Source organism: Catharus ustulatus, chromosome 4, assembly GCF_009819885.2.
Source record: "Catharus ustulatus isolate bCatUst1 chromosome 4, bCatUst1.pri.v2, whole genome shotgun sequence".
NCBI classification, from domain to species: domain Eukaryota; kingdom Metazoa; phylum Chordata; class Aves; order Passeriformes; family Turdidae; genus Catharus; species Catharus ustulatus.
In genome coordinates, this window is record NC_046224.1 from 1,889,319 (window position 1) to 1,902,049 (window position 12,731).

Sequence of the window (12,731 nt, forward strand, 5' to 3'; positions counted from 1 at the left end):
CCCCTCTCAAGCTTCTAAAATGTCCTAATCCAGTTTGGAAAAATCTGGGGAAAATTTGAGGACAGGAGGAGCTTGGGGCTGAGAGGGAATGTCCACCTTGTCCAAGTCTCTGAGGAACTGGATCATCCTGATGGAGATAAAACCCCAGGAGATGCCTCCTACAGCAAGCCCAGCATGGAGAAAAGCCTTAACATAGTGGATAAATTCCTAAATCCCATAGATAGGAGCTGTTAATCAGGATGCAGGTGGCTGGAATTTGCCTGGTTACTCCAAATGAAGGCTCTGGAGGCACAGAATCGTGGAATGTCCTGAGTGGGAAGTGACCCACAGGGATCATCCATTCCCAACTCCTGGCCCTGCCCAGGACATCCCAACAATCCCACCCTGTTTCTGGGAGCTCCTGGAGCTCTGGCAGCCCCAGCATGGACAATCCCAACCCATCCTGACAATGGGATTGGATCCATCCCTGCCACAATCCCAGGACAGAAAAGAATTCCAGGACCATGGAGTCCAAGCTGTGCCTGATCCCCACCTTGTCCTCAGCCCAGAGCTCCCAGTGTCACCTCCAGGAGTTCCTTGGACACTCCAGGGATGGACACCCCAAACCTCTCTGGGCAGTTCCAGTCCCTGATCACCCTTTCCATGAGGAAATTCCTGCTGGTGTCCACCCTGCCCTCCCCTGGCCCAGCCTGAGGCCGTTCCCTCTGCTCCTGTCCGTGTTCCCTGGAGCAGATCCCAAATCCCTCCAAGAATTCAGGGACTTGTGCAGAGCCACCAGGTCCCCCCTGAGCCTCTTTTTCTCCAGGCTGAGCCCCTTTCCAGCTTTTCCTGGATCTCCAAACCCTTCCCAGCTCCCTCAGCTTTTCCTGGCTCTCCAAACCCTTTCCAGCTCCATTCCCTGGCCATCTCCATGTCCTTCCTGATTGGAAAAGCCCAGAGCTGGACACAGTAAAACCCCAGTAAAAACCCCAGTTTTATCTTCCCTGCTGTTTCTTTTCACCTCAGGGGATCCCCCAGACAGCAGCACCTCCAGCTCCAGGCTCTGTCCTTCTCCTGTCACCTCGGTGCTGGCCGGGACACGGTGGGAAGTGTCGGACTCCAGCGGATCCTGCAGTGCCAGAACAAGGGATTGGTGTGAGAGGGACAGTCCTGAGCTCCTGTGACCACTGCTGGATCCTGGTGCCTTCATTCCAACCTTTCCCAACCTTCCAGCACACTCTGTCCCACTTGGTGACATTTCTGAGCCAGGCTGGGGTTCCTGGAATTCCAAAGATTCCTCCTCCCTCCCTGGGATCCCTTTTGCTGACAAGACCCCCCTCATGACCCCTTTTTGTGCTTCCAACCCATCACTCCAAAAACTCCCAGAGGGCACAAGAACAAACTTTGGGAATCATTTCTATGGATGACAAATCTTAACTGATTCCCCCATTCCCATTAAAAATGAGTGGTTTGGATCTCTTTATCCCAAAAATCCCAGTGCCTCTCCCAAACCGCTGTCACCTGATGGATGACAGAGGTGACCCCGGTGGTGGCTCATTCCCATCTCCCTCATTCCCTGGAGCTCTGTCCCCCCTGGCAGGTGACACTACTCACGGTGACAGGCACGGCCGCCTGGTTTTCCCTGGAAGTTTTGGCAGCCCGGTGCCACAGGAGCCCGTCCAGCCCATCCCGCAGGATCGCGTTGGAGAGCTCCCTCAGCAGCGCCAGCTGGAACCAGTGCACACCAGTAAGGCAGCCCAGTGCCACCCCCCTGTCCCCAACACGTGACAATCCCACAGCAGCCACCCAAAACCAAGAAATGGCAGGGCAGGGATGGCTGAGGGATGGTTTAAATACAGATTTGCGATCAAGGAGTTGATCCAAAGAGCTTTTGTGGGATCTCACCCCATCCTAAATAAAAATCCCACATTTGTGGCCTTTCAGGACTTCCAGGGGACTTAAAGAAGAAGGACAGTGGCTTTTTCCATGGGAATAGGGGGATATGACAAATGGGAAGGGTTTTAAACTGAGTGAGGATTGAGGCTGGATATTGGGAAGGAATTTTTGGCTGGGAGGGTGGGGAGGAGCTGGAGGGAATTCCCAGAGAAGCTGTGGCTGCCCCTGGATCTCTGGAAGTGTCCAAGGCCAGCTTAGATGGGATTTGGAACAACTTTGGATGGTGGAAGGTGTTGAGGTTGGAATTAAAGGGGTTTTAAGGCCTCAAAGCCACCACCCACCCCATAAAAATGGCAGCAAAAAATCTGTCCCAGAAATATTTAAATTTTTAAAATATTTATGTTTTATATACCCAGGAATATTTAAATATAACCTGGCAAAAGGAAATGGAATGAACCTTCCTGGGGGGAACAAAAGTCACCTCCAGGGTTCCAGAGGGAAGAGATGGAAAAAGCCAAATTTACAACCCCTGGTCAGGAGGAAGGAGAAAGGATTTCCTACCTTGATCCCATACGCTTCAAAAAGCCTCTCCAGGTCCTGCAAGGGGAAAGAAAGGTCCCAACTTCTCCCAGGAAATTTCTCCTGGAGGTTGTTGCTGGTCAAGGGGACACACATTGGGTCCCCTCTGCCACCCCAACCCAGAGAGGGAGGCGCTTCCAACATTTATATTATCTTTAATTTTGATGCATTTACCTTCATTTCCACTCCTTTTCCTGGTGGGCCAGGTTCTCCCTTGGAATAAACGAGATCAGCTCATTAATTCCATCATTTCCATGAGGAGCAAGAAGAGGAAGGGGAGCAATCCCATATCTGACCCTTTGTAACCCCAGACAAATCCCCAGGCAGGGGGCTCAGGAGCCTGGGCACAGAGCCCAGGACCCCTGTGCCTTTGATTTTAACCCCTGGGAAAAATTACCACCCTTATGTGAAGAATTACAAGTCATAAAAAAATAAGTAGAGTGTAAGTTAGATTATTACAAGGTGGAAAAAATGTTTTTTAAGATTGTTTATAATAAGGGTCTGGGGTCAGGATGGAGGAATTTGGGCGTATTCTGTCCTTCTTTCTCCTTCCCAGCATCCATCTTTTGGGTGATGTTGACATTTTTGGATTGGTTTAGAGTAGAACCAGACTGTACAATATAAGTGATGGGTATTGGAAGATAATTGTAAATAATGTTTATGCAGTTTATAGTATAAAAAGATAATCCCACCCCAGGGTGGGCAGTGTGCCTGGGGCTGAGCTGCTGAACGGACCTGGGCTGGGCAGGGAAAGAACTTTTAGATCAGATAAAATAAACAACTCTGGAAACAACAGAAGAGTCTCCTGACTCTTTCTCTGGTGCTTGGGCTGGGACACAAAGACTCTAAAACAACACAGGTGGTCAGCTCAGGCTGCAGAGACACCCCCAACCACAGGGATGGGCTCCCACAGGAGGTCACAGCGATGGAATTCCACCTCCAGGTGACAGATGAAAGCAAGGAGGAGCTGCAGGGGTTTGGGAGCTCCAGCCTGGAGGCTCCTGGGGTGAGGAACAGCCGAGGTGGGGCTGACCTGCCTCTCTGAGGGGCTTCATCCCACTGAAATCCAGGTTCTGCATCGACAGATTCCGGTGGAATGAAGGGCACCAGGAAGGCCCCGATGGCATCTCCAGCCAAGGTGTGCCAGGGACAATTTGGGATGCTTGTCCCCTGGATAAATCCTCGCTTTTCCAAAGGTCTGGAGCTCGTGGCAGCCAGGAAATCTCCCTGTCCCCACTGCTGCTGCTTCTGCAGCGTTTTCCTCTCCGTTAAGGAAGGAGCTGTTCCCACCTGTAAGATCTGAAGCCATTCCTCCCTCCACCCCTTTCCAGCTTGCAGGAGGAGGAAAGGAAGGAATAACCTGTGAACATTCCAGAAATGTATCCCCTTTGGCTGCTGAGGAACTCTCTTCTGCCTAAAGAAGCTCTGTGGAGATGTGGCACCACGAGTTCCTGAGCCCATCCCAGGAGTTCTGCTTTGAAATCCCAAATTTTGGGGGGTCAGAGGAGACCTGGGTTGGGTTTTTCTCCCCTCTGGCCTGCCCAGGGTGGTGGCACCACCACAAAAATGTGGATTCAGGACCTACCTTTGGGCCTGGGGGGCCTCTTTCACCTCTCAGGCCGTCCTTCCCAGGAACTCCCTGAAAATCAGCAGGAATGTGTTAGTTCCCTCCAAAATTCCCATTTCCTGGGTGCTGATCCCAAACCAACTTTGCCTTTTCCAGAGGGACCAACCAACCCCTTCTTGTGTCTCCCAAATTCCCATTTTTAGGTAAAATTCGGTGCAATTCTGCTCTTCACTTGAAACTTGATCTCCAGAAGGGCTGCTGGGAGTTTTCCTGCTTTTCCTTTCTCCTTTGCTATCCCACCTGGAATAATGGAATCACCTCTCCTGCAACCCAAAAATTCTGATTTTATTTCTCTGCCACTATGTCTTGGCTGAGGAAGCACCACCCTTTATTTGGGGTTGGATCTGCTTTGGATCCATAGGGATATTTCCTGCAGCTTTTCTCCCAGTCCCACTTTTCCTGTGACTCAGGACATCAGTCCTGCAGGTAAATCAGGAATTTGGCAGGAATGGCTGCAAAGGATCCATCCAAAACCATCCTTTGGACCTCTGGGAATGAGTTTTTTCCTCCCAGCACAGTAAAATTTCTTGGGAATTGCTGCTGTGGCTGCTCTGCCTCGTGTCCTTCCCTGTCCCCACAAAATAAACAGCAAGAATAAATAAAATTAAAAATAAATTAAATAGTTAAATGAAATAAATAATTCAATAAAATAAAGAAAGGAAATTAATTAAATGAAATAAATTAAATAATTAAAGTACAAATTTAAACTCTCAACTCTTGTTAAAATGGTCACAGGGAGAAGGGTGGGAGAGGGGGAGGAGCTGCTTTGATAATTTTGGGAATCTTCCAAATAGGATTTAGGTCAAGTCATGAGAAACTTGGGATTATTTTCCCTGAATTTTTTTCTGTGGGGATGAAAAAAGGATGGAGTGAATCCATCCCTGGTGGATCTATCCATGTTGGATCCATCCAACCCCTGAAGAAATAAATATTATTTCTTTATAATGCTGGGAATAAATAAAAGCTCTCCCAAAATCCACCCAGCTGCTCCTTCAGGGATTCCTCACATCTTTTCCAGGATCTCCTTTCATTCCTTGCTCTCCAGGTCGTCCTGGGAGTCCAGGAGGACCCTGCAAGAAGAGATTCAGAGAGAAAAAAAAATAAAATCACAAACAGAGCCCAAATAACAGCTAAGAAAAGGAAAATATTATTTTCCCCATAGGAAATGAATATTCAGAAGTGGATATTTCCAGGTGAGGGAAACAGAGCATCCCCACCCCTCTCCAGGGCAGGAAATGATAATAACAGTGAGAAAAATGGAATTTTTACCCTGATTCCTCTCACTCCTGGCTCTCCAGGCACTCCAGCTTCTCCCTAAAAGAGAGAAGCAGCTTTCCAAATGTTTTTCCATCAAATGGTTGGAATTTTATTGCACTTAAACCTGGAGGAGATGGTTTAAAAGGAGAGAAGCGAGTCCATAAACATTCCAGGGGCTCTAATGGAGATTAAATCTCTTTAGCCCAGCTTAATGCTTGGAAAACTGGGATAGAGCAGGTTTTGGGATGTCTTAAATTCGGGGTGGTGTTTTACAGCCCGCCTTGTTTGATCCCAAGAGGGAACTCTAACACGGATCCTATTCCATTTCCAGGGATCAACCCGACCCTCAGAGCTGTGAAATCTCTTCAGTGCGGCCAGGAGAAATTTCTAGAAGCCTGCTGTGATGTTTTTGTGAGGGCCCACCATGTTTGGCCGTAAGAGGAAATTGTTTGGGCAGTTCTGTGAGGAGCAGGGAGCTGGGTTCCACGATTTTTATGGATCATTTCCAAGTTGAGATCATCTGAGGATCAGAACCCCTCAGGGCTGCTGTGGCTGCACCTCCTGCTAAATCCACATCGAGATGTGACTCAAAACGTGACAAAAATCCTGATCAAAGAATCTCAGAATGGTTTGGGTTGGAAGGGACCTTAAATCCCAATGCCATTCCCATGGGCAGGGACACCTCCCACCATCCCAGGCTGCTCCAACCCTTGTCCAGCCTGGCCTTGGACACTTCCAGTGGCCTTTTGGGGACTATTTCAGACACATTTTCTGTTCTAAAATATTCTTATTTCCACCTCCTGCCATGTAGGGACACCTCCCACAATCCCAGGCTGTTCTAAACCATGTCCAACCTGGCCTTGGACACTTCCAGTGGCATTTTAGGGACTATTTCAGACACATTTTCTCCTCTAAAATATTTTTTTTCCACCCCCTGCCATGTAGGGACACCTCCCACCATCCCAGCCCAAATGTCCAGCCTGGCCTTGGACATTTCCAGGCATCCAGGGGCAGCCTCAGCTGCTCTGGGCACCGATGTTGAATAAATAACAAGGAAATAAAATTGTCCCTTGTTTGTCACCGCAGGGCAGAGCTGGGGTTGTTGCTGGTTGTTGGGATCAGCAGCTCCATCCCCCTGGATCCTGCCTTTACTCACCTCTTTTCCCCTCAGCCCGGCCTCTCCTGGTTTTCCAGGGAATCCTGGTTCACCTCTCTCCCCCTAAAGGAAACAAGAGTTGTCACATTCCTCTCCTGCATTCCACACTTCAGACACTGAGGGGCAGATTCCAGAATTGCTTCCACAATCCTGGATGAAGTTTGGGCTCAGAGCATTTAACCTGTGCTAGGAAGGGCTGGGATTGTAGGATTTGTAGTATTAATATTTAATTTATTTTGATTTATTTAATAATACATATTTATAGTATTTCAGTCTATTTAATGATACTGTTATTATTATTTTTGTAGGATTATTGGGCTGGAAAGCATCCAGCTCTAACCTCATCTATCCAGACTCCACAGCCATTCCTTGAATTCACTCAGGACAGGATCTGTTGAGGTTCTCCAGTCTTGGGCATAGGATCAGTTCCCACCCCACATTTTAATTTTTATTTATATTTATTCAATTATATAGATATATAATTTTATATAAAATTATATATAGATACATATAGGTAATATTTATTTGATTTATTTATATTGAACCCTGATGGATGAGTCCTCACCTGCTCTGTTGGATGTTTGTCCCACAAGGTCGTGGATTTGATCCCATTCCCTTAAGAGCTGGATTGATCCTTGTGGGTCTCTCCCAACTCAGAATATTCCATGAAATCTGGGAAATTCAGGACACCACCTCTCCAGGTCTTCTCCCAACCCCAAATACCTTTCCTTGCCTCCACTTTGCAACCTCATTAACACATTTTGTTAGCACTTCCTGGCCTGCCTGCATCCCATCTATTTCTTGGGATATCCCATTTTTCCATGTCCTGGAAACTGATCCATCCTAAATATTCCATTCACTGATCTATGGAACAATTCCCAAATCCAAACCTTCCTCCTGCCAAGCCTGGGGAGATCCCTGTTTGAGGAATGCCCACAGTGAGACCCTCACTGGACAAACACCATAGGGGGAATCTTTTCCAGAAATTTCTTGGCAGGTTTTGAACTTTTCCAGGGAAAAATCCTGCAGGTGAGGATTAGCAGAAATTTTTTAAGGGCTGATCAAAGATGTTGGAAGGAACCTTTAGGACCATTTGGTTCCACCCCTGCCACCTTCCATTATCCCAGGGTGCTCCAAGCCCAGTCCAAGCTGGCCCTGGACACTTCCAGGGATCCAGGGGCAGTCACAGCTTCTCTGGGAATTCTGTGCCAGGGCCTCCCCACCCTCACAGGGAACAAAGCTTTCCATGGACTCACCTTCTGGCCTGGCTTCCCAGACAATCCCACATTTCCCTGCAGAAACACAGAAGGAATGACACAGGTAAGACAATTCCAGGTGTCAGCAGCTAAAATCAGAGAGAGGAAAACAGGGAATGTCCCCACAAGGGGCTGCTCCAAGTCCACCTTGTCCAGAGGTGTCTCCTGTCTCCCCCACTTTGAAACCATCAATGTTTTGATTTTCCCACCCTTCTTCCCAAAGATACACATCCATAATATTGGGATTTGTTAATTTTTGCTGGGTTAAAATGAACAGGACTGTGATGTCCCTGCAGAAGGGAACAGCAAAGATTAACCCAACCCTTCTGGACATCAACCCAACCCTTCCTAGACACAAAACTCATAAAATGAACATCAAGGGGTTTTTCAGGAGAGGAAATAATTGGGAATGGGGACTTCCTTGGATTCTGTCCACAGAGACACCAGCTGAGCATTGGCCACCCGTGTTTTCCTCCAGTCTTGAGGAATTCTCCACATTTTGGGGGATCCAACCTGAGGACAGAGCTCATCACCCCCTCACCCCGCAGGGTCACCAGCCTGGCTCCTTGTCAGTGCTCATCTCCTCAGGGCTGAACCACAAATCCACGGAGGGATTTTGTCCCTAAACCTCCTGGTTTGTCCCCATTCCACACCCACCCCACTGTCCCACTCACCCTGTCACCAATGTCTCCCTTCAGCCCAGGCTGGCCTGGAATTCCAAATCCTGGATTTCCCTGAAAAAGATAAAGGGAAAAAATATAAAGGGATACAGGGTGCTGCAAAGGCAGCTTTTCCATGGTCAGGAGGAATCTCCACAGAGCAGATCCAAGGTGTTTCCATCCCCATGGCCAACCATGAGCTGAGCATTTACTCCCTCCCCGATTTCCTTTCCAGGAGCTTTGCATTTCCACACATGGAAGTCTCCCCGTGGATTCCTGAGGAGGAATTCCATCTCCCTCAAAATTTTCTTGGTGACCACAAAAAAAAAAAAATAAAAATTAAAAAGTCCTTTTATCTCAAAAGGAAGTGCAAGGTCATCACCTTCTCTCCCTTTTCTCCTGGGATTCCTTTGTCTCCTCGTGGTCCAGCTGGTCCAGGATCTCCCTGGAAATAAAAGACACACCTGGAACCAAGAATATCCTGGAGGAAGCAAAGTCCTGTTCCCAAAACTCCTTAGGGTTGCATTTTGCAATTCTAGTATACCCCAGAAAAAAATCCTTTGCCAAATCCACCCACCCATCCATCCTGGATTTATAAGGAATTTTTTCCATGGCACCTGCTCTTCTGCCATCCAAAATTCATCACAGTTGTTGCCACACTACAAAGCACCATAAATGCATTTTTTACTGGTTTAAACTGAATAAAATGAACACCTGTCATTTCTCTGTAGGATGGCAGTGAAGTATCAGGAATAATAATAAAAATATTTGGATATTTCAGGCCACATTCCTAGGGCACTACTTAAGCTCAGCCTAAAAGAAAAGAAGGATTTTTGCCAGCCAAGGTTAAGCAGTCTGGGCAATAAAAGGAGGTGATTCCAACATCCAATCCCAGCAAAACAGTCAAGAAAAAAAAGTCCAGAAATCCCTTCCAGCCTCTTCCAGCCCTGGTTTTGGCCTCCCTTGGCTGGGAGTATCTTCTGGGATTGGGCTGGATCTGCACTTGAGTGATGTGCTCCTTCTAAAATTCCAAAATTTCCCCTGGATTAAGGCTAGAATGGGAATACCAGGTACAAAATGTGAATAAAAGCAAGAGAAATATCCCCAGGACGAGACTTTTCCAAGCTCTCCTCTCCTTTCAGTCACAAAGGAGATGGAATTCAAAAAACATGGAACAACCTCCACTTTTCCAGGAACAGATCTTGGCTTTTCAAGCAGTGCTAATTAATTAATTCATTAATTAAACATCAGTCTTACCCTGACACCTTTCTTGCCTGGAGGTCCCAAAACCTGAGGAGGAGAAATCACAGAAATCCTCAGTTAATGGTAGGGGGGAAAAAATAAAATTTAAAATCTCCTTTTCATGGTACTTCTTCCAAAGCAAGGAATGTAATGGGATAAGAATTGTTGTGGGATAAGAATTGTTATGGGATAAAAATCGTTGTGGGATAAAAATTGCTGTGGGATAAGAAATCTCATGGCACACAGAGGTGGCCACCACTGAGGTTTCTCCTTAAATCTGGAATTTGGAGGGACATGGAGAGCTGTTGGTGCTCATCCCTGTGGATTGAGCAGGGAAAGGCCTGGAACACACGGATTCAGTGCTGGGAATTTTTATCCTTGTGTTTCCTGGACAGCAGTGAAGCTCCTTGGAGGGGACAATGGGAATACTGGGAATACAAGAAGTGGAGAAAGGGGAGAAGAGGACAAAGTTGGCTGGAGGGTCAGGGAAAAGGTTTGGGTGTTCTTCCCAAAGTTCTGTGGGACACAACTCCTGGATTCCTGGCATTTTGGGATTGAAGCTGAAGGACAAAAATCCTGGGAAGGCAAGAGGAAGGAATGGTGGCCAATGGAATGAAAAATATGAGGCAGGGAAAACTTTTGGCTCATCCCTTTCCCACCATTTATTCCTTAAAAGTGCCCAAAAGTCATCTCAGAAGCACAAGAGCCACGGAGAGGGGAGAACTGAGCTCAAGGATATCCCTGCTGGATCCCACAGGGAACAAAAATCGGGATAATTGCACCTGAGCTGGTCAAATGTTCTCTTAGTGTTTCACTCACTTGGTCTCCCTTCTGCCCTGGAGGTCCTGGGATTCCCTGGAAGAAATCAGAAGGGAATTTCCACCAGAATGAAAACAGATCCAGCAGTTTTGGTTCCTGCTGCCATCCAGAGGGAAGGATGGAGCTCTTCAACCAAATTTTCCATGAATTACAGGACAGCTCTTCCAGCCTGGGGCTCTAGAGTCTCCCTGGCCACAAAAGTGCTGTTTAATATTTAAAATATCCCTCCTTGCTGCCATTCCAGGTGTCTCCTGGCAGCAAGGAATTCCAGAGTCCAGGGAGTGGAAAATGATTCCCTTTATTGTTTTTGAGGGAAGGCTCCAGGTCAGGCTGGCCTGGTTGGAAATGTCCCTGCTCAGTCCAGAGGGTTTGGACCAGGAGGCCTTGGAAGGTCACAAACCATTCCATGATCCAGTGATTCCCACAGGAATTATCATGATGATTCATTATGATGCTGGTTAAGGGCAGGACATTTCCTTGGAACCTGAATTCCAGGCCCAGGAGCTGGGGTTCAGGATTTCAGCACCTACCTTTGGTCCTGGTGCTCCTGGAGGCCCCATCATTCCCTAAAAAAAAAAAAAAAAAATAGAGGAAACAGTGAAATGTCTGATTTTAAACCCTGAATCTTCCCTTCTCTCACCCTTTCCATGTGGAACCACAGGATCCCAAGGAAATCCTAAATATTGGAGGAGATTTTGGAGACACTGAGAGGATTTTAATGCAAATCTCACCCACCTGCTCTCCTTCCTCCCCCTTCGTGCCAGCAGTGCCAGGAATGCCAATTCCTGCCATTCCCTGCAAGGAAAGCACAGAACCCTCAGGAATTCCAGATCCCAGAGCACCCATTCTTCCCAGATTTCTGCTCCAGAGTCTTAGCAAAACACGAGGGGAGAAATTGCCTCTGGAAATGTTTGGCCCTGAGCAGAGCCAGTGAATTCCAGGAATGAGGGGACATCCCAAAATCCTACAGGACTACCCTGTGATTTCTTTCATTTTCCCCCTGGGCTGGGGGATTCAGGAAATTTCCAACCTTTTCTCCCTGTGGTCCAGGCAGTCCAGGAGCCCCAGGGAGCCCCACAGGGCCTGGCAAGCCAGGTTTTCCCTGGAAAGGAAGGAACATCATCAAATCTTTTCTCCAAACTGGAAAGGTTTATTTTTAATTCTGCAGGGAAATATTTATCCTGATCCGTCCATCTGAGCAGTTCCTTTAAAACTGAGGAATTACAGAGCTGTCTGTGTATTCCCAGATTTCCTTTTCCCTCTCAAATAAGTTATGAATCCCACAAAAAAAAAAAAATGGAAGTCAGAGGCTGAGAGTCTGGAATGGTGAATCCAGACCCATGAAAACTGCTGATTTATGGGATATGGCTCCCCAATATGGCAAAAACAACCAAAAACAGATCCAGGAAGGATGGAAAAACAGCACATGGATGTTATCCTTCAGACTGAGCCACTTCAGAGAATTCCCAAAATCAATCCTGGTGTCTTTTATTCCCAGTAATCCCCCATGGACTTTATTCCTTCTCATATCTCAAACTTCCCACACCCCAAACCTCCTTGTGGGATGATTCCTGGGAAGAACCATCCCTTCCCTTATTTTGGATCTGCTGCCAGTTCAGGCCATTTGCTGTCCCATGCTCTTAATCCACATTTTTCCCCCTCCTCTGGATGTTTTTCCCTGATTTTCTGGGACCTCTCACCGGCTCTCCCGTGTCTCCTCTGTCACCTTTGAGGCCACTCCTCCCACGGGGACCCTGCGTGAAGCACAGGAAATTCCCACTCCATGGATCCCCTTCTCGGATCTCCACAGAATTTTGGGAAGTTTGGAACTTCCTGGGCAGCTTGGAAATAATTATGGAAAAAAGGTTTTTCATCCCAAAGTGGAATCTGACCTCAGGTACTCACCCTGATTCCTGAGTCCCCTGGCTCACCCTGAAACACAGAGGGACAAGGAGAATTCCCATGGGATGGGCATTCACCAAACTTCATCCCAGTAAAAAAATCCCTCAGTCTGACAGTCCAAGAGGGGAAATTTCCCACTCCCACAGGAAGGCAGAGCTTTGGGAGAGCACTCCAGACACCTCCACCTGCAATATTTGGTGTTGGGTCTCCTTTTCCCATGGCACATCCCAGAATTGTGCTGCAAACTCACCTTGATGGAGATTCCTGGTGGCCCTGGAGAACCTGGTGGTCCTGGAACCCCAGGAACCCCTGGCTGCCCCTTCTGTCCCTGTAGGGAAGAAAAGCAGGATTTGGGAGGG

General features: G+C 47.6%; 1 protein-coding gene across 1 annotated transcript in view; it reads right to left on the reverse strand.

Annotated features, from left to right (window-relative positions):
* Positions 1 to 12,731, reverse strand: part of LOC116995994 (collagen alpha-1(VII) chain-like) — a 95,052-nt gene that overhangs the window by 44,527 nt on the left and 37,794 nt on the right. Inside the window, exons 31-49 of the mRNA XM_033059143.1 lie at positions 12,623 to 12,700; positions 12,376 to 12,402; positions 12,171 to 12,224; positions 11,501 to 11,572; positions 11,206 to 11,265; positions 11,001 to 11,036; positions 10,471 to 10,506; positions 9,667 to 9,699; positions 8,792 to 8,854; positions 8,425 to 8,484; positions 7,751 to 7,786; positions 6,495 to 6,557; positions 5,351 to 5,395; positions 5,089 to 5,151; positions 4,040 to 4,093; positions 2,629 to 2,667; positions 2,437 to 2,472; positions 1,594 to 1,707; positions 1,001 to 1,108 (exon numbers count right to left, since the gene is read on the reverse strand). Coding sequence (XP_032915034.1) covers positions 1,001 to 1,108; positions 1,594 to 1,707; positions 2,437 to 2,472; positions 2,629 to 2,667; positions 4,040 to 4,093; positions 5,089 to 5,151; positions 5,351 to 5,395; positions 6,495 to 6,557; positions 7,751 to 7,786; positions 8,425 to 8,484; positions 8,792 to 8,854; positions 9,667 to 9,699; positions 10,471 to 10,506; positions 11,001 to 11,036; positions 11,206 to 11,265; positions 11,501 to 11,572; positions 12,171 to 12,224; positions 12,376 to 12,402; positions 12,623 to 12,700 — 1,077 coding nt within the window. The remainder of the gene's footprint in view (positions 1 to 1,000; positions 1,109 to 1,593; positions 1,708 to 2,436; positions 2,473 to 2,628; positions 2,668 to 4,039; positions 4,094 to 5,088; positions 5,152 to 5,350; positions 5,396 to 6,494; positions 6,558 to 7,750; positions 7,787 to 8,424; positions 8,485 to 8,791; positions 8,855 to 9,666; positions 9,700 to 10,470; positions 10,507 to 11,000; positions 11,037 to 11,205; positions 11,266 to 11,500; positions 11,573 to 12,170; positions 12,225 to 12,375; positions 12,403 to 12,622; positions 12,701 to 12,731) is intronic.